Consider the following 21,567-nt stretch of genomic DNA (forward strand, 5'->3'; position numbering starts at 1 on the left):
TGTGGTTTGGGTCTTTTTTTTTTCTCTGCTCTGTCCGGTGTTGTGGGGGGGGGGGGGGGGGGGGGGGGAAGGAAAGTAGGGAAGCTGGGGTGGAGGATGATTTTACATTGTTTTCCTCATTACAAATGAGCAAGTTGTCAGTCCAACCTAGTGTTTCCTGTATTCGGATCCCCGTTCACTTTCTAAATCTCTGTCCCTCACTCTGCTACTCGTGGTTGGGGTCTAAAACTCTGCAAACTCCTTTGCACACTTCTCTGTGATGGAAACTCGGATTTCCTCTTCTTCGTAGTCATCGAAGTTGCTCGTATCACCAGGACCTTTGCACTTTGGGATAAAAGGAGCTTCCACCTGCAAACACACAAGGTGGCAAATATAACAACATACTGAGTCATACAAGAAATCAGTCCCCCGTCCGCCCCCAACAAATGGATCAAACTGGGTAATTAATCACAGCCTACATTCACAAATTTCAGTGAGATCTACTGGGATTTGAGTGACAGACAGTGAATGTTCAATGATGAAGCGGAAGGAAAAGGACATTGTATTAGAAAGGATTTACAAATGTGACGAGACGACACATTCGCGCTTTTAGATAGATTTTTACCCAGAATGCAAATGGAAAAAACCGTGAGTGAAACGGTGACTGGGACTGACTGGTATATATTCCATTGAGGGAAAGTTAGTTTCACATCTGCTCAAGAACCCCCCTGGTGGTTGAAGAAAAATCCACATATAAACCGGAAAATACAATATATGAAAAAAATGCAAGGGCTGGGCAATACAGCTTCAAGATAAAATCTCAGTTTTTTTTTTTTTTCATACCAAATCCCATTTTAATAATTTATTTCCCTCTCTTGCCCTTTCTTGAAGAGAAATTAAAAATTATTGAAATAAAAGCAAGTTTTTCCAAAATATTTTCTGTCATCCCTTCCGAAGTTTGACCTGAATTCAAAGTCTAGCAAAATACAAGCTGCAAAACAAGATGGCAGGCCCTGGGCAAGCGGAACTATGGAAACACCAAGGAGTGAATCAGTGGACAAATAAAGACATCCTTATTTTCCAAAAATGAAATTTTTACAAGCAGCAAATTTAATTGATAAAAATTGATTTATCGATAAAATTGATTTATCACTCAGTGTCTTCTGTAACTCTTTTCCTGCTTGAAAATTTTTTTTTTCTTCCAAACTTCTTGGGGATCCGATTCAATTTAAATAAGAATGTTTTTTCTGCTCAGCAGTGGTTTTTATCTTTAACTCCGCCATGTAACCTTTTAATGCCCACTCTCTTTCTTATGGTGGAGGCATGACCTCTGACCTTAACTGAGGCAAGTGAGACTGTGGATCTTGTTGGGGTTTTTTGTGACCTCTTGGGTGAGTCATAGTTGCGCTCTTGGGGTAACTTTGGTCGCTCAAATCTGGGAGGCTTCCCCTCTGATCCATGTTTTCAATCACTTTTTCACACAGGAACGTGCGGGTTTGGGTTTTTATCTCCCTTAGTAATAAACACCTTCATTGTAAAACTGTATTTTGAGTTTACTTGTGTCGTCTTCAACTAATATTTAAATTGGTTTGAGGTTCTGAAACACCTACGTGTGGCAGATGTGCAGAAAAAAAAAAAAGAATCAGGAAAGGGGGGAACATTTTTACACTAGAAAAAAATAATACATGGTTTTCAACACTTTCTTTAGGAATAAAATCTGAAAACGGTTGGCTCCAACACGTACTTATAGAAGCACTTTTTCTTGCAACTACAGCTGGGAAACATTTTTTGTGCGCACGGATTGAAGCTTGAGCTTCTTCAAATTCGCTGTAACACACACCGCTAAAAGATCTCTGCTGCCAACCGCCATCACCATCTACAATAACTCTGAGGTGCAACAGTATTTAGTTTTCCTTTGGGATCAATAAAGTATTTTTGAATTTGAATTCTAACAGATGTATGTACAATAAATAGGTGACTTCCAAAAGCAATCATTTACAATGGATCTCATTTAGTGGGATTAGAAAAGAGGGGGCTGAATATGTAGACGTTTCTTTGTAAAAAGTTTGGAAAAGTAGTTTTTTTCCCTCATATTAGTCTTTCAATTGGTACTTATTCTGCAAGAGCTGTAATTATCATAGGTTCTTTGATATTAATAATTTTAATTTCTTCATGGTTTAGTAGTTTGCAAATTCACAAAAATCCTGTTGGAAGCACAGCTAGATCTATTTCCACTTATCAAAGTTTATTTTAAACCCCATCTTGTTTTGTCTAAAGGCTTTTCTCTGCCTCTGCAACACAACACCCTCTCCACACAATGCGAGAAAAAAAAAAAAAAAAAACGACAGCCCCACCTTCCTCTGGTAGATGGCAATCCAATCTGTGGTAGCAAACCACTTGTGACCCTTGATATCGTTGACTCCGTTCCTGAGGTTGCCGAAGCGTTTGGTCAGGTCCACCTGCAGCAAATTTCTCAACAGATCCTTCAGGTCTGAGCTGAAGTGGGACGGGAAACGAACCTGCAAACGGCAAACGGGGCATTCATGACGAAAGCGTTCCCAAACTCAGAACTGTTTGCGGGAGCAGTATTGTTTTGCAATATGTAAACACAAAAATTATTTTCTAAAATGTTTATTGACATGATGGTGGTAGATTTTACTTAAAGAAATGTCAGGTTAGTCGCAGGTCCTAAAAACGAGTTCCGTCTGCATGCTACCACCGAAGTAAGCAAAAATGTTCACTTCCAAAAGATAAGTGAGGATATGAACCACAGTAGAGAAAATAACTTTCACAGGAATTAACATAAAACCACTGTGACTAAAATGGAAGAGTAATTCAGCAAAAATGTTAGTTTTGGAAATTTCATACAATTTCAGTGATTCCCCCCTTGCCCCCCAAACTTTTTTCCTGATGGAGGAAAAAGTTAACTGATTTCAGGACCTGATTATTGAACAAGATTTGACAAAATTATCCAGCTAAAATCGGCAGCATGTGGGTTTCGTAACAAAGAAAAGGCCTAAATTAAATATAAAACAACTGAGTCAGCTCTAGACCTCCCAACACAACGTGTAAAATTAATTTCACGAGGAATGATACAACTGCAGCTGAAACACCGTCACTTCAACCGGCGGGAATTTTGATAGCAATGGGAAATAAATTTTCACTGTCAAAAACAAGACCGTGTGATTAATGTGACTTTCCCTGAACTCACCTTCCCCGATACAATCTTTTCATAAATCTGAATGGGCTGGTCCGCGAAGAAGGGAGGGTAACCAGCAGCCATCTCATATATCAGAACCCCCAGAGCCCACCAGTCCACTGCCTTATTGTAACCCTGAAAGCAGAAAAATACAGAGCACATTTAACAAAACCCAATATGACAGAGGAACATGCTACTGAATTTCCTGCAGGACTGTGAGCTGCTTCAAATGCACTGAGCTCAGCACTTACTTTACTGAGGATGATCTCTGGCGCCAGGTACTCTGGAGTCCCACAAAGCGTCCAGGTTCGGCCTTTCACTCTTTTTGCAAACCCGAAATCTGTTACCTAAAGAGAGTGGCAGAGAAGGCAGGTCAAATCTCCGATCACATGCTTTATACAGACGAGATAGAAATTGGTATCGATTGGATGTGGTGGTGGTGGTGGGGGTGAGGGGATAAAAGTAATTGCGAAAATCTCTATGTACCTGTATGTAGCCCTGCTGATCAATCAGGAGGTTCTCTGGCTTCAGATCTCGGTAGATGAGATCCAGGGAGTGAAGGTATTCAAAGGTCAGTACAATCTGGGCTGCGTAGAAGCGGGCGTGTGGTTCACTGCAACGCATACAAGCCTCAATATTTACAGTCAAACACAGAATGGACTTAAACGACGTGGCCTGAGCCGATTCAGAAAGTGAACTCACCTAAATCTACCAATCCTCCTTAAATGTGAGAACATTTCCCCCCCAGGCACGTACTCCATCACCATATACAGATTACTGTTATCCTACGGCGAGACAGCAAAAAGTGTTACGCCAGTGGGTGCAGAAAACGATGCGTTCACACTTTAACAAATGCACAGGCACCGAGGCGCACCTTAAACGAGTGTTCCAGTCGCACCAGGAAGGGGAAATTGACAGCTTGCAGGATACGTTTCTCGTTCAGTGTGTGTTCTATCTGCTTCAGTTTCACTACCTGGGAAACAAATCACGGAAGAAGGCTTAATCGCACATCCTGTTTCGGCTTGAAATAATAAAAATAAAAAAGGTGCTTTTCAAATCAATCACGAAGGATTAATTTACTTAAAAAGTCGCTATATATTAGTGCCATCATCCAAGTTAGTTTATAAAACTAGGACAAGCATAATCACGATTTTAAGAGATACAGTCAGAACATGAACATGGTCAGTCAAGTCAAGCCGTCGCTTTATTTACAGCTATTTTCTGACTTGGAAGTCGTACATCAAGCTTAATACCTACCTTTTGTTTGTCAAGTATCTTCATGGCAAAATGCTGTCCTGTCTCTTTGTGTTTAACCAACATGACGCGCCCAAATGACCCAGTGCCTAAGGTCTTCAAACGCTCAAAGTGATCCAATGCTGCAGTTTGCTGAAAGAGCAGAGCAAAATATCAGTAAGAAAACTAAACTAGACACAGAAAACGAAGTATATTAAAACGAACCCTTATTAAAATAAATGAACAGTGACATCGTGCAGCTAAGGCTTAGGAATTGATGTGTAATTTCACAAATGTCCAGCAGAGGGTGTTCTGGTCTTGTCAAATAAAAAAGCCAGCAAATAACCAATAGCTGGCCAACAGCAACAAGCATAAGAAAAGCTTAAACCAGGATCTACTCATAATTAAATTATATATATATATATATATATATATATATATATATATATATATATATATATAAACAAAGAACATTTTCTGTGTAGCTTATCTGTATTATCTTCACAGTCGAAGAGAGAACAGCATAGACACAGTAACAGGAAATGGACTGATCATCACTAACCTGAGCTGGATTCTCCCATTTTTTCAGGAAATCTTCTTTGGCTTTGGCAAGAAACTCCTTCACTGCAAACAGAAACAAATACAGATTTGAACCAAAAACAAACAAACAAACAAACAAGTATAGCAACAAAAATGAATCAGAGGATGCTCAGAGATGGACACTCGTTTGTGTCAAAGAGGCAATGCAGAAACTGAGGTGAAAACATAAGAAAAGAACACCAAAAATAAACGACATACTGAATCTAACTGAACCTGTGACTTCAAGTATTGTTCAGCAAACTAGGAGACTTAAATAAGCAGGAAAGCTTTGTGACTTTGTAAAAAAAAAAAAATTAAAAGTACCAAGTCAAGCTGCAGACTATAAGCTGAATGTCATGCAGGGGGAAAAACAGGAATTGGGAAGTGTAGTTAGGCCCGTCACCACAACAACTTTTGCTGGACAATAAATTGACCCAATTATTGTGATGAAAAAAAAAAAAAGTTATTTGACCATCTTCAAATAACATATTGAAATTGATATTGGCATGATAATGCAAGTTCACGCTCTCAAAATCAAATTTTTTACTTTGTAAAAACCACTTGCATTTTATTTTATCCAAAACAAAACAAAAAAAACAGAAATAATAAAACAAAGCAAAAAAAAAAAAAAAAAACACACCCATGTACCACCAAAACCATAAATAAAATGGATTATGGTGACTATAAACAAAAGTGACATAAAAAAAAAAAAGCATTGGATGGAAATTACCGAGCTCATTTTAATTCACCATGCAATTAATTGATTAATTGCTTATTGTGACAGGCTTAACGGTAGTTCCCATTTTCACCCCTTGGCTGGTTATTTACAGCTCCACATGACCAGAGTCATTTTGTATGCAGATACTGGCGTGTGTATCATAATGGCCCATTGTTCTGAGGACGTTGGCTGTTTGAGTAACACCGGTGACAAAGAAAATCTTAAGCCAGACTCCTGAGATCACATTATTTTTGTGCTGATAAACACACAACAAACAACTAAATGAGGGTTAAACACGAGCAGTTTCAGGAGGACGACGACTCAACCCCTGCTTGAATTTGTGGATCGGTGGAAAGTAAACATTAAACACACAATTGTTAGCTTAAAGACATGTACGGCCGTGGACAGATTAATTACGACTTGGCACACATGTTGTCATATGGAGAAGTTCAGTTTTGCCCCTTATCTTTATGGGGCTTCTCACAGCGCTCTGTGGGAACATGCAGATAACTAGCCCTTCCTCATTCCTCCCCACCATGTGAGCACCGGCCACAGTAACCGAGGGAATAGTGCTATTTCTACCGTCAGCCTTGGACAGACGACCACGGAACCTAGAAACAAAGAGCTGCTGTTAGATAAAGGACTATACAGCTGCTAAATTACTCGAGTGAAGTAAGACTAACAATTGCAATTGTGTATTTAATTTAACAAATTTGAAAAAAAAAAAAAAAAAACAATGGAAAAGAATATTTATACCATCATAAAACTACTTAATATTGACAATCAACAAGAAAAACAGCAGAACGATAACTCTAGTTAAGCCTTTCATGATTATGTACATTTTCTATCTAGCTAATCAATGCCTAACAGCTGCCTAGGGCACTTTAGATAAAGTCGACCAGTGGTCAACAAAGTGTAAGTGAATTGTAATTCATTTATCACTTTAGGGCTATGAATGTTTACACGAATGATAATCTCGCATTATCTTTGAATGGGAAAACTCAAACTGCAACCAAAGTCCTCCTGAATTGGAAATGAAAGCCTCACGGCAACCAAACACAAAAACCTCCATCTTTGCTTACGTGGTCCGATTTCCTGCAAACGCTCTAAAGACGTTCAGCTCCAACAATAGGATGGGAGAAAGCCAGCAAAAATGGCAAAGACTAAAGTTCACGTAAACATGTCAGGAGCGCCGCGGCTCCCACAGAGAGCAAATGAAAGCAGAGCCGGTCGCCAGGGAGAAAACATTTCCCGAGAAAGTTGCTCAACTTCCACTTCCAGGGAGAAAGAGCCAAAAATGGAGCAATTACTGGACTATGCTGGAGCATGCTGAGGAAAAAGAAGGATGTAATGGATGGAGGATCGGCAGCTGTCCTGAAGGATGCTGGGCTTCATCTAGTCGGCTTTTCTGTAGATGTCAGAACTACTCTGGAGCTGCAAGTGAACAACAAGAAAAAAAAAATCCCTTCCCACTGTACCCTGAAACTCCTTACCATCTGGGAGGACTATGGGTACCTCTGGTGCTGCAGCCTCTGCTGAGCGCGACCCAGATTCGCTTGAGCGCGAGGATGACTCCCTCTTGCTTGCATGCCTTCTGGAGCTCTTCCTGTCACACATTAGCCTTGCAAAGTCTCCCCTGTACTTCTTCCTTTGCTTCTTCCCTCACAGCTAGTGACTCATGACCTGTCCTCCCCCTCGGAGAGCTATCTGGCTAGATCAGCAACCAAAACCTTGACGAAAACCAGTCGGGTGTCCTTGCCAAGCGGACAAGTGTTCAGGCTTTCCAAAGACTGTCACTTTGCCGGAGACCGGGTTTAAAAAAAAGTAGCATCCACCTCCACCGAGCAGCAGCGCTCGCGTTAACACTCATTCAGATCAATTGGACCCTTGCTTGGTTTGTATCAATATTTATTCTGTACACAAAGTGCTCTCTGCTGTTCCCTCTCATGTTAAAACACACACAAACACACATGCACACACACAGAGGCTATATATTGATCTAAACAGGGGCATAATCACCAGGGGGAGGGGCATAAAACACTAGCTGGTATATTAGACCGGCCCCGAGATGAAGTCCTATGGAAAACTAGGCCCGAGTAGAGGCCCCAGAGATGCAGCAGACACCAATAGATGCAAGTCAAACTTTCCCTAATTAGCAGAACCAATCAGATTTCACATCTTTGATGACAAACCTTCAGAGATGATCTGGGTGCTTTTCAAGAAACATAAAAAAAATAAATAAATAAATAAAAAAAGCGGCACTCTCAGGAGGGAAGCAAAACAGGAAACTGTCTGCCACACCAACTTTTTCTCGAAGCCCAAATGTACCACAGCCTACATAGTGCCAGTGCTGAATTGATCCTCCAAAAATCAATCCGACATCTCTCCCCTGGGCCTCACTGGCCCACTCTGACGCAGAAGCAGAAGGGTTATATTAGGGCAGGCCGACTGACATTTACACCATAAAAGTGTGGAAAATCAGGTCTCAGTCGACAGCCAGTCTTGGTCAGATGGAAATAAGGACAATGTGGCGCAGAATAAAATGGTTAAGGCGGCAAACGGAGTGCTATTTAGGCTAGAAATGTGTTTGCCAGTCTGCAAAGTTGAAAAATCAATTTCTGACATCAGCTGCATATAGCCAAGGGGCCCTTACTCAAAAACTCACCAATGGAAAGTTGTTTTATAATCTAATGTCCTGAAACACGGTGGCCAGAAAAATTACTAACAGATCAGAAACACGGTAGCTCATGAATTTCTCATTGGTATTCTGCTAGTTTCATTTTTATTTTAACTTACATTCAGCCATCTGAGGACAGCCAGAGAGTCTCAGTTCATAAAAAAATATTTTTAAAGAATGAATGTTAAGAAATAACCTCATTTTGCCACAAACACAGCTAAGCCAGGAAACATGCACATCTATAAGCCATGGCTCTACTTATTACAAATAGCACTGAAGTTGACAATGTATTTTTAATAATGCTTTTGTCAAATTAGTATAGCAGACAATTTTGCATCATAATTTATTTGTCGAAGAAGTACAGTTGCTAGGGTAGGTTGCTATGGTTATTTACCAACTTCTGGTTACCTTTTGCTAGAGTCAGTCTTCAAAGCAACACAAGATTCTTAATGTCTCGAATTAACAGAGTTCAACCACAAAAACGCAGCATGTATAACATTTTCTTTTACTTTTTTTTAATTGGCTAGAGCCATAAAATGAGAGGGAGATGATGCTGGTCATTTCCCCCAATGGGCCGGTCAGTCGACGTACCACCAGCCATACGTCAATTTGTACCCACAGGCATAGAGCCAAAATGGGGCATTGCTAACTTTTAAAACAGATAATGTTAGATTATGCTGCTGGACATTTGCCGATACCGGGTTTTTGCTACTACTCAGCTTCGTGGTCACTACACTGCTCAACAAATTGGATGAGGACGTAACATCCTTCAGCTTCTCCTTTTTGCCTGCCGCAAACATAGAAATACACCCAAGCACCACATTGACCTTCGCCTTTTCAACTAAAGACATCGTCGTTGTGCTAAAGTAGTTTCAGTGGGTGATTTCACACGTGATAGTCCAGTAGGCTTTTGGGGACCAAAAGTGCAACACTTGTTACATTTTCACCTGCTGAGGTTCACTTTCATACTGCACTGTGTCAAAAGAACCAAACCCCTTGGAAAACCTGTTTAAGATGTGGAGTGGCGTCAGATTTTAGCAGTTGTGGGGTGAATGCACTCCGGCTTCCAGAACCAGCTATAATATTCACATACTGTTCATTTTGACAGCCTTAAATACAAGTCAACTTGAAGTTAGATAGGAATATTATTCTCCATTTGTCCATTTTCAACAAAAGGTCAACTAGAAACACAGTTTTCCATTCATGACTAAACTGAGACCAGATATTTCCCAGGTGGGTTGTTCCAACGAAACAAAAACCACATGGTCACACATAAGCATAATCTAATAACACATTTCTGGTGACTAATTTGATCAGCTTGGGGCTGTGGGTTAAGATGAAGCTAAAGTTACCACATGATTTGTAAAGACCAACTTTCCTGCTTTTTAGGAATCCAGACAATATTTATTAATCTCATAACATCCAGATAAATAAGTCACACTTTTCTCAGACTCTATGCTCCAATAACTCATCAATATTGCTTTTTCAACAAGTGATGTCGGTGAATGGTTCCCAACAGCTGATATTTGATCAGCACCATCTAAAGAAAAGAACATTTTGAGCTGTTAACAGCATCTCCACATAGTAAACAACATGTCTGTTCACATATTGCTGATTAATGGCCTAGCTCCATTTTCCTACAAATAAAACAGAAAAGTGAGTCTCGGTAAAGATTCGTCTGATGAGCTTTAAATATAGAAGTTGAACAGCTGCAACGACTACAGTTAACCACACCACAAACCTCTGTCCACAAACAGCATCACCACTAGTTACACCTTGGAAAAAGACACAATATTTAGATTGTAGTGTCAGGTGCAATTATTTACCATTAGTATTACACACGCACATAAAAAAAGAAAAACAAACAAAGGACCATGGTAAAAACAGTCTGAATTTTATCTTAATTTGCTGGCTTTCCTTTTTCGGATGAAACCTGCATGAGTCTGACAAAAGCACATTGGTGACAGGAATCCTAAATTCACAGCAACTTCTAAATAAGTGCGTAAATACAGATGCACTTTGCCTTAAACCGTTTCATTTTAAGACGCCAATGTTGTCGAGCCAAACAGTCAAAATCAGTCCTCGTTGTCGCAGCTACGTGACGAAAACCACCTGATTTTGTTCTCAGCCTCATGTTAAAACACCCGTTCTTGTCACAACCCCTCTGGGAAACTTTTTGTTCCCCCTCTCTATGAGAAACTGTTGATTGGTTTGAATTTCGTGCGCGTGTTTATTAACGTGGAAAACAGCCTCGACCACTCAACTTCCAGAAGTCGGTTTTCCAGCTTGAGAGCAGGATGGATCACTTTGAAGAGCCGACGCCGTGAACAAGTACGTAGTGAAACATTAACCCCCCCCCCCCCCGCTCGGTTCGGGTCCTATTCAGCGGAAGAACGTTTCATCTGTGCCTCCTGTTCTTATTTTCTGATATCATGGAAAATAAAACAAGATTTTCCAGTTTGTCAATCATTATTTCCTCCTCTTCTGAACTTGTGAACTCATAATAGTTGATCCTCTGTGCCATGAAAGCTGTGTTTATTGCACTCTTGTAAACTATATATATATATGGCCAAACACCACGACCTACAATGCAGTGAGAAGGTTTTACATGAGCTCGGCTCAGTGGGTCTTATCGACTGTGAAGGATCTGTGCAAAAACGAACATCCAAAAACCACATGACTGGGTGCTGACAGCTTGACTCCGGTCTGACCATGTTGGACCTTAAGTCTGCGCTCCACTTTATCTTTGATGCTAGAAAACTGTGGTCCTGCGTCTGATAGTGAGAGACAGGCAGTTTATTTAAAAATGCCTCTTCCAGCAAAAAGATGCGAAAAGTTTGCGGTTGTCCAGCTTCAAAATCTGGTCTAGAGCTAAAATTTTGTAGAAAATACAAAGCCACAGCTGGCTGAGAGATTCCTAAACATTCCCCTTGTTGAGAAGATCGACTAATAAGGTCTTATGAATATTCCCAGTGAGGAAAAGAAAAAAAGTATACTCATTGTTAAGAAAATGAAAGAACCACCACCCATCACTTGCATTAAAAGGTAACACCATCTTAAAACTAACCAGCTAAATGTAGGCTGTACCTGAGCAGCTTGTCCAACTATAATCGTCTAATATCAGCATGTTATAATCTCAGCTGGGTTTTCATAACTGCTCCCCAATAAGCCACCTGTTGGATTTAGTCTCTAGGTTCTGAAGAGCCTAAAGATCCTAGTGAGTGTTTAAAGCATTTCAAAAACAAGGAGTGAGGAGAATTTGATGATTTTTCCGTCACGATTAGAAATATATGAATCACATGAATTGAATTGCCGAACCTTAGTTCAGGTGTTCCTTTGAAAAGAGGCAGAAAACCAAAAGGGCAGACATTTGTTCTAATCTATATCACAGTAAATAATAAAAAAGTTTTATGAAACCACGATAACCGATATTTTACGCCATTTCAGCAGCACTGTGAATAATTGCTGCTTTTCTGTATTAAACCTCACACTGAACCGTGTGTAGTCATTTGTCAGAAGGAAGCTCCATGTGTACCACTATGATGAATGTATTAATAGGTGCAAGTGTAAAATTACTGAGCTCTGCACCGTCTCATCTCTGCCACCTAGAGCTCGGAAAGCAAAAATCAGAATAAACCAGTACCTCTGTTGATGCGGGTTAGCTACAGGCACAGCAGAACAGGTCACTCGCAACTGAATCTGATAAACACCACAGAAGGTTTTCTGGAATATCTCCACTGTTTCACTTTGAATGTTCCTGGATTAACTAAATTACTGTGAAGCAGTAATTAGCTTCACAGGCCGCCGAGTGCTTTACAGGCTCCAGAAAGCAAACAGAAAATAGATGGATGTAGCATGTTTTAGCTGCAGGTCAGCGCCAGCAGAAGTTGCCGTTTCTGCTCTCCAAGATGCCCGAAGCAGCTGATTGGCATATCGACAGCATGGTCTGTTGCTAATCAGCGTAGGCTTATAACAAAGCCCCTTTATGTAGAGACAGGAAGTGATGAGAGTGATCCAAACACGAACCTGGCTGCTACACAAACCAGCTGTGTGCAGAGAGGAGGAAGGACGTGAACAATGCAGATATTTATAGAAAGAAAGTTGCACTTTGACAGAGCACCGCCGTACTGCACGATAAAACTCTGAAAATGTGATTTGATGTATGACACAACTTAAACCAATGTTGTTGTTCAAGGTACACATCACCAAGTCTTAACTTGTCCCGATGTTTCTAGAGGGTAGAAGTACAACTACATCTTATAGCAGTCATAAATTCTGAAGTAGAAAGACACAGAAATGAAAAATATGGAGTCAGAAAACATCAGTTTTACACTGCTTTCCAAAGTATGCACAAACTTGTAGAAACTTGTCATAAATAATAAATCAAGAACAACTAATGTTTCCCAGAAAGAAAGGTCACTCCAAAGCCACTAAACACCTAACACTCCATTTAATGGATTTAGTAGCAAATCTTATTAAGAGAAAAAAAAAATACACAGAGGTTATGTTTCAGACAACTGCTTTTCTGTTGTGACTGGCTACATAAGTGGGACACGGCATGAAAAACAGCTCCACCCATAACCCCGTGCTCTGTCAAGTTCCAGAAAGGCAACTCACTGGAGTGGCAGGCCTCTAGCTCCTCCTGTGGTCGGTGATGTGTGCCTTCTCCACCGCTCATGTCCCCCAGACACGGTCCGCCTCGGTGAAACAACCTTCCTGCCAGCTTGTGAATAACAGACATCCTGCAAGGCCACAGAAGGCGCACTAACTGCCTCTGTAGCGTTCGAGACTCCGCAGTACGCCCGGACCTTTTCACAAAGCGGGAAGTCCGCAACAACTTAAAACCAGGTACAAACTTTCAATTAGCCTGCGTGTGGTCTACAGAGCAGGAGAGGAGACGGCCGACTGTGCGAAGCCGGGGCTGGACCTTCCTCGCTCCTTCACTTCCTGCTGCAGCTCGCAGCTTTGTCCGCCCCGCTTCTTCCTGTGGGCCAGAAATTAGCCCTTTATACCAGCGCGGCAGCTCACTACTTCTGTTCCCCCGTCCGCAACGTCCTATGGCGACAGAGGCCGCGCACCTGAAGCAACCCTCGATGCGCACGTTCCTTTTTCCGCAGGAACCAAAATGTCCTGCCATGTTGTGCCTAATCTCTGCCTGCTCAGTGGGGGGGAAAAAATGACACCTCTGGGTGTGGGGCTTTAAAATCCCTGGTCTGCACCTGTCTCTGCAGATCAGGGTGGACCAACAGCGATCAGGCTGATAAGAATGTGAAGCATGGAGACATGGACCTGAATATAGCACCTCCTCTGTACCCCAAAAAATAAATAAATAAATAATTCTAAAGCATAAAAATCTACTTCTTAAATCAGCGGTAGGCTACCTTTACAAAGACTGGGGTTCACACCTACTCTCTATCAGTAACAAGGAGCTGATGATTATTTCACAGCTCCACGTTTAGACTTTGCACATTTGGACATTATTTATGGCTTTATAAGTACATACATAAAGCAGTTCCCTCCTGAGTATTCTGTAAGGCTGGTGAGATTGAAAAAAGGCAGAAGAAAAAAACTGTCAGAAAACTTTAAAACAAAGTAAATATTTTTGGATCACTCGGGTGTCAGGAACTCTTCTGGATGTATTTGCAGTGTTCTGATCACTTGTAGTCTATCGTGGTAAAACTTTGCATCCTGCTCAGTTATACGTTTGAGCAGAAGTTGCCGAGAGCAACAACAATTTCCCCACATCAGAAACAATGTGCGCTCACAAAAACTTTGCGACACATACAAGTGCCTTTGTTGGAGACGTTGCTCATCACATGGTGTTCAAGAGACTCTTCAGCTCCCAAGTTTCTGCCTGGAGAAGATCACCCTGATGCATCATATGACTCCACCCTGGTATCTTTATTTCTTTCTGCTGATAACAACAATCTGAACCCTTTATTTTCTTCGAGATGCAACTCAATAAATGCAAACTAGACAACTGTATCTTCATTACAGTTTTTATAGCTTTACAATCTGTGAATACTAAGAATGTTTTCCCACATGCAAAACTGTAAAGTTGAAAAAAAAAAAAAGAAAGAAAAAAAAAACCCAGAAACCACAAGAAAACCTATGACTGTTTTAAAAGACCTTGCTGTCGTAACCACTGGTACCTCTGAATTTAACCCGGGGCTTAGGATCACGAGCTTTCCCACAGGATGAGACTATGTAGCAGTTTCTGCACTCCAACAATGTGGCTTGACTTTTTGTGTGTGTAAGTGAATGGAAATTTCTCAAGCTTGTGAGGTCTAAAACGCTGCATTTCACTTAGGATGTTTGTCTCTTGAAACTGTGGAGAGGTGATAAATTACTGCCACAGTGAGAACGTACTGCAGTAAATGGTTACACCCAAAACAATCTACACTTACATGAAGTTAGATATAGAACTCCTGTGTGTGTGTGTGTGTGTGTGTGTGCGTGTTTTAGTTATGAAACATACCTGTGCATACTTCCTCAAATAAACAAAAGTAATATTACCTTGGCCAACCCAGTGAAAACAATTCCAAGATACGTTTTTTTTTTTTTGTTATAAACAAAATTCTGTAATTTTGAGTAAGTTTTTTTCACGTTGCATTTCAAGGATAGGGGCTGCTGTCAATACGGGAGTACTCACCACTTTCCATTTCATTGCCCTTCTTCGCGGTGGGCGTGTTGCCCATGATTGCAGTCTGATGGTGGGGTCTCTTGGCTCCGAATGACTTTTTCTTAGAAGTCGCCTAGTTAACGTGCTCCGCTAACGAAGTCGTAGGACTCAATGAAGTTGACAGCTGGCTTCTAGCTGACAGCTATCATTATTAGAAAGCCCAGGTGACAAAATTTTCCTCCAGCAGTTTTTTGTTGAATTGTGAGTTCGGAAAAAGTCCAGTTGAGAGAGCGCGTCTCCAAGTCTTCAGCTAAAACTAACTGCTGATGTTAGCTAAGCTAGCGCCTTAGCTCGCGGAGATAGCCAGCGGACATCAGCTTACTGACGTTAGCATACAAATTTCCAACACAGCACCGACGAATCCTGCTGGTGTCACTCGGTTTCTTCTTTATTCCAGAAGCCGCGTAATTTTCTCCAATATCCGGTCCCGATGCAAATCGTCGAAAGATGTTTTTTTGTTTTTAACTAGCAAGTTAACGTTAGCATTTCGGATCTTGGCCTTAATAAACCAGGTGCTGTCTCAGGCCTTGTCAGTTGATATTTAGGTGAGAGAATTTATATCCGGTTGACTCGTTTTTCCTGCAGTCGACTATTTATATTGATATGGTTCCATTCGTTTCTTGATCAGTCGTGAGGTGCAACAAAATCCTGGGACAGACCACCTGATAGTCGATTCTTTAGATCAACAGACCTCTTCCATTAATCTTCAGACCGCAAGGGAAACTCCAGTCATCCATCCACCTGGTCCCGCCTCTTCTTGTATATGATTGGCCTCGTACCGAAATACTTGCATGATATGTGTCACACAAGAGCCTCCTATTGGTTGAGTAGAAAATATCCAAATATTGGATTGATGCGATTCGCCTGTTGAACGCTACATCCCGCCTTCCACACTTGTTAGTAACCAATACGCATGAACGTGTATTTTTTGGCTTTAACCTATTAAATATTGGGATTTATATTATTTATTTTAGCAAAGCACGTACGTTTTACAGTCTTCTTCTCATTTATTGATAAACATTTTTTCAGTTACGCACACAACTCACCTCGTTTACCCCGCCAATGTGCGACTGGGCGTGACGTTAACGTGGGCTATTTTTAGTAAATTGTGAGAATACAAAGGGAAACACAGCTGGCACTTCAGCTTAAATCGGTGGGAACTGCTCGCTGTAAATAAGATATTATGAATAAAATAACTTAATCTGTCTTCCAAATTACAATGAGAACCCCAGTCACGCAGAGAACTATAACAATCTCTCTTTATTTGTAACACAAAACTCCAATCAGAAAAGAAAAACAAAACAGGAAGTGATACAGTTCTTACAAAGCCTTTCTGAAAAAAATTAAGTTAAGTAGAAGTTTAAGTGCAATTTCACTCAAATATTATTAGATCACCTAACTTCTTCATACATATTGCTGGTTATGTCAAATACTCCAGTGCTGTAAATGTGAAAACAGTTACAAATCCACTCTCTAACCAAAGAATGTGGCCAAGTCATAGAGCAGCATGTAGTTAAATTTAGTTTAGCTGCATCATTTCATAGCCGTTTATTTTTAACACTTCAATGTAGCTTTTGATAATCACAAGAACGGCACCTTCAAAAAAACAATGATTCCATTAAGATGTTCATAATCTCATAGGAATAAACACAGGAAGTGAGGATTGAGGATGTTTCAGGAAAACTGAAGCAGTAAGGCTGAGAGATCTTCACCCACACTAGAATGTCCATAGGCATCCTTTAAAAACAAGGTAACTTGGCGTCTGTCATCACCTTTTGGGTATCTCTATAAGCAATCCATAGAGTTATCTGGTAGTATGCCCACCGGTGGGACCTTGCCTGGCAGACAGGATGGGGGAAGCATGGAGTTTGATGTAGGATCCATGTTTTCAGAGTCTTCCATTTTCTCGGCGCAGCCTTCCCAGTTTATGTGAAATCTTGTAACACGTGGGTTTGATGCTAGGATATTTCTCTGGAGCTGAAAAATAACAACAAAAAAACAGAATGAGTTACCATGGTAGAACAGTAAGACTTATGGTATAAATAAATATGGCGTCTTGGAATGTTTGAGGGTGACTGCCATTAACTACTGAGCTAAAGTTAAAACTGTAGAAAAGTAATACTGGAAACTTACAGTGGTTTCAGGCAAATAAAAAACAGCTTAGTGGAAATTTGGATCTTATAACCTTTGACTTGAGACATTTTTAATATGAAATGAGCAACTACATTAAGTAATCACTTTGCAGCTTTAACTCATCTTTTTTGCGCCTCCAAGGGAACTCTTATTCCACATGTGAGATGTCTGAAAAATGTGACACCTACAATCAAAATCCTTTCTCATTACGGCAAATCTCACAGCAACTTACGACCGAAGCGAATACCTGAATGAGTCACTGCTTGCAAAATGGCAGAAAATCTCTGTAAATTACATAATGAGGAATCGGCTAATTAGCTATTCACAGGACTTTGGTGGGCCATGAAAGCGTGCTTGATGGTGTGAAAGTTTTTTTTTTTTTTTTCATATTTTAAATGTGCAAGCACAAAAATGTAGGCAAACACAGAACATGTGTTTTGCTTTTAAATAAATATATTACTCGTGTATCTGTGGCATTTTTAAATAAACTTTTTGATCTGAAAGAAAAACTTCAAACCCTGAAATGGCTTTAAATGGTTAAAATTCCTTAGAATGGATCTATCATTATGTTCTACAGATTTCACACATCAGATTTCCTCTGTTTTTGCATTATTAATTCAGTTGATTTAGATTATCAAACAAATGTTAATGGTAGACAAAAATAACTTGAATGAAAACAAAATACTGTTTTCAAATAGTAATGATAATAAGAGAAGAAAATCTGTCCAACCATCCTGATGCTTTTATACCCTTCTAGTGTAATTTTGCCCTAGTGTTCTGAAGAATGCGGTTAATTCAGCCCCACATGAGGGTTTTCAGGCATGAAGAGACTGTTTTAGGTCACACCATCCACAGCAATTCCATCATATTCAAATCTGGATTTCTAAGCTCCAATAGAACCAACCTTCAGCTTATTTTTTGAGATATTGAGAAGTGAACTTGCTGGTGTTCCATGGCTCATTTCTCCTGATGCATAACCCACATGAGCTTTAGCTTAAGGTCAAAAAGTGATGGCCCAGAAATTCTGGATTTTCTGGTAGAAACTATAATTCCTGGTTCTATAGTTAAGTCATCACAATACATTCAACATGTTTTGACATGTTTGGCTCTCTGTATGATGTTTTTTTTTTGTTCTGAAATGATGTTATTTTTACACCAGATGTGACAGTACGCACATCTTCTAGAAAGTTTCATCTTTGTCTTGTCAACCCACGGAGTATTATATCTAAACTCTAGGTTAGTTTTATTAGGATGTTTGGCAAATGTTATAGTGGCCTTTGTGAGGTTTGGTCAGCAGTGGTTTTTCAATCTGGAACTCTGCTTTGGTGCCATTTTGGCCCAATTTCCTTCTTATAACTGAATCATGAACATTCACCTTAATGAAGGAAAGTGAAACCTGCAGTGCTTTAGATGTTTGATCTGTGCTTTCGTGACTTCAGAGATAAATCATCAATCCACTCTGGAGCTACCTTTGGCAGATAGATTATGGCATCCCAATTTCTTAGAAATGGCTTTGTGACTCTTTCCAGAGGGACAAAGGTAAATGACGTCGTTTCTCAACCGAGTGTCTTTGGATCCAGGCATGGCGTGTTGCTTTTTAAGATCTTTTGCCTATTTTGGGATATCTGCAAATGATTTCTTGACTCTACAGGTTTGTCAGAGAGAAAGCATCAGTAGGGATAGTGAAACTAGAATTTGGTTTATCACAGTTAATGCATAATTTACTAAACGGTGACAGTGTTTGTTTTTTTCTGTTAAATACAGGGTTGTGTTGGTATAGTTATTTTCCCCTTTACAAATTAAGCGAATTTGAAAACTACATTCTATTTTTTCTCATCTAATTTAGCAAAATACTCAGCTTATATTAGCTTACACTTGCCATCTTATAAAATTGTGAATATGTCCTCTTTATTTATTTTACCATTCATTTATTTCCTTTTATGTTTATCTAAAACCAAAAAAAGAATATTACTACCCAGTCACACGTAAAGTCTATATATATATATATATATATATATATATATATATATTTATATATATATGTTTTTTTTTATATTGAACATTGAGACATTTATGTTAGCAAAAGCCATGTTACCATAAATCAACAAGTCTGACCTGTGTGTAGTCTGGCTTGTTTGGAGGATTTTCACGAAGCTCTGGGTCTGTGTATTCGTTGTTCACATAGTAACCGATACGAATAAACTCCTGGCCACGATAAGTGCATGTAATTAGAACTACGGTTACGCCAACAGCATCACTTTCAGGAATCAAACCAGTATTTGGGGCGTCAGCCTGACAAAAGAAAAAAAAAAGAAAAAAAAAGCATTTAAACTTCAAATGGAGTATGTGTTACATAAGACACAGCTACAGGTAAACAGTAACCTTTCTAGTATTTTTTTTTTTTTACATTTTCTGAAAACAAACATACCTGAAAAACAAACATATGTCTCCCAGCAGGCACAGGCCCAACCAAAACAGAGTCCAGGATTTGGTCATACTCTTCACTTTCTGCTGAACCGACATAGATGATCTTCCATTCTAGATCTATAAAATAAAAAAATAAAAATACTATAGTTACAAATTAAAAAGGAGTTAACTACAATGCGTAAACATGAAGCAAGTTTAAGGTTGTTTCATTTGTTCAAATTTAGTCATTCCAGTAATAGGAGTCCCAAAAATGATATCAACAGACTGACTGTGGGAGCATGAGGCAGAATTTCCACCCACACAAGGATTGGCCACCACAGATACCAGACCTCATGGAGATTCTTTGAGATGCTGAAGAACATTCAATAACGCCATCAGAAGGCTTTCTGTATTCCTTGGAGAATACAGAATATCACCGTCACATCATTTAGAACTCAGTACTTGTTAGAAATCCCTGCAGCTTTTTCAGTGCTGCAGTCAACCTATTGGCAGTATCGTTGATCAGATTCAGCTTAATCTTTTCATTGGTTGTTGATGACTTTCCAATTATCTGCAACATGTGGCTCTGGGGCTGCAAGTGGCTCTTTGGGCCTTTCAGAATGGCTTTTATCTTTGACTATAAATGTTATGGACCTAAAGTTGCCAAATATAAATGTTTCAACAAATGCAGGTTTCAGCAGCTTTTTTAGCATTTCCACAACAGAAATACACTAAAAGTACCAGTAAAATCATTTTAGATCCAGTTCTCTTAACATTAGTTTGTTAACTATTGTGCTTTAATTTATACAATTTTCCATAAATATGAACACCCCAGAGGGAAATGTACCATATCCATCTTCATTTTGCAAATATTTTATTCTAATCCTAAAAATATAAACAAAGTGGTAGCTCAGATTCATTATAACTGATGACAGGTGTGAATTCAATAAAACTCGATGCTTAAACTGAATCATAAAGGCATTTCAATAAATGCAACGTCATTGTTGCTTTTTATTTTAAGGTTTTATTCCAGTTTGTAAATTAGCTAGTTTTCCTCTTTAATTAGATTTTATAAATGTCACATTATGTGTTGAAAAAAGTATTGAAATTGCCCATTAGTGTTTAATTTTACTTGCGTAGCAAAAAACTGTCATTTTATATTTGTGCTACACTTTTAAACTGCCACAAATTGAACTCGCCGTCTCTCTTTTTTCTCTAAAAGTCAAATCGAGAAGGCTATATTTAACAAAACCGTATTATGCGAATATTCTCAGTGTCTATCCCGAGGAATATTTAAGTCAAGCTGTATTAAAAGTCTTTCTGTACAGCTCGCTCTGTTAACTTTAACCGAAGTAAACCGATAGCCGTTAGCCTCCACTGTAAGGAGTCTGTTTTTAGCGTCACACAAGCAGTTATATGAAGGTTTTTCTGCAATGGTACTCACCTTCAGGAAGGTCTTCCATACATTCAAAGGTGATTTCAAACTGAAAAGGGTTTCCGAAAGGACTCGGGTTGTCTAAGACGGCTACATTCAACACTTGCACCTTTGCCATTGTTGCTGGGGCGCTAAACTCGGGCCTAATAAAAACAAACGTCCAGTTTCCAAGAGGAGCTTTAACAGCGGCACTGCCACCCGAGTATTATTAACAGAGCTACTCGAGACACACCTCCGTGTTTACCGGCTCAACCACACGAAAAATATTTAACTTCTCAATGTCAATGTTAAACTAGGTAATGTGTCTTAGTATTTAACAATAAATTGCCGCCCTCCAGCCGCTTTGACTGTCCTACCCAGATGTCACCGCGAGTATGGCAAGCCGTAAGTACGTGCAAGACGTGTAGCGCGCTTGTTTTAAAACAGAGACGGACTGCTTTTACTGACCCCTAGTGGTACAAACACTCAACATCAGCTGTAAACTTTTTTACTTTCTAAATTATCTGATAGTCCAAACAAAGAAAAT

General features: G+C 39.7%; 2 protein-coding genes across 4 annotated transcripts; both read right to left on the minus strand.

Moving 5' to 3' along the window:
- Positions 1-60: 60 nt before the first annotated feature.
- LOC106946593 (cAMP-dependent protein kinase catalytic subunit alpha) lies at positions 61-15,826 on the minus strand. 3 transcript variants are annotated; one of them, XM_015031021.1, is made up of 10 exons: positions 15,038-15,826; positions 4,974-5,035; positions 4,436-4,564; positions 4,053-4,151; positions 3,881-3,963; positions 3,665-3,791; positions 3,430-3,525; positions 3,191-3,313; positions 2,334-2,498; positions 61-348 (listed from the first exon to the last, which is right to left on the minus strand). In XM_015031021.1, exons 1-10 carry the CDS (start codon positions 15,081-15,083, stop codon positions 223-225), a joined length of 1,056 nt encoding a protein of 351 aa, XP_014886507.1. In that variant the 5' UTR covers positions 15,084-15,826; the 3' UTR covers positions 61-222. The 3 variants fall into 3 exon arrangements, with proteins under 3 accessions (XP_014886507.1, XP_014886506.1, XP_014886505.1); XM_015031020.1 differs by lacking the exon at positions 15,038-15,826 and adding an exon at positions 13,003-13,311; XM_015031019.1 differs by lacking the exon at positions 15,038-15,826 and adding an exon at positions 7,202-7,562.
- Positions 15,827-16,306: 480 nt separating this feature from the next.
- LOC106946595 (histone chaperone asf1b-B) lies at positions 16,307-21,444 on the minus strand. The gene is made up of 4 exons (XM_015031025.1): positions 21,051-21,444; positions 19,629-19,744; positions 19,316-19,492; positions 16,307-17,044 (listed from the first exon to the last, which is right to left on the minus strand). The coding sequence occupies exons 1-4, from the start codon at positions 21,157-21,159 to the stop codon at positions 16,853-16,855; spliced, it is 594 nt and encodes a 197-aa protein (XP_014886511.1). The 5' UTR covers positions 21,160-21,444; the 3' UTR covers positions 16,307-16,852.
- Between the last annotated feature and the right edge of the window lie 123 nt (positions 21,445-21,567).

The sequence above is a fragment of the Poecilia latipinna genome, unplaced genomic scaffold, assembly GCF_001443285.1.
Source record: "Poecilia latipinna isolate Pla-1442-1.1 unplaced genomic scaffold, P_latipinna-1.0 Scaffold198, whole genome shotgun sequence".
In the NCBI taxonomy this organism is placed as follows: domain Eukaryota; kingdom Metazoa; phylum Chordata; class Actinopteri; order Cyprinodontiformes; family Poeciliidae; genus Poecilia; species Poecilia latipinna.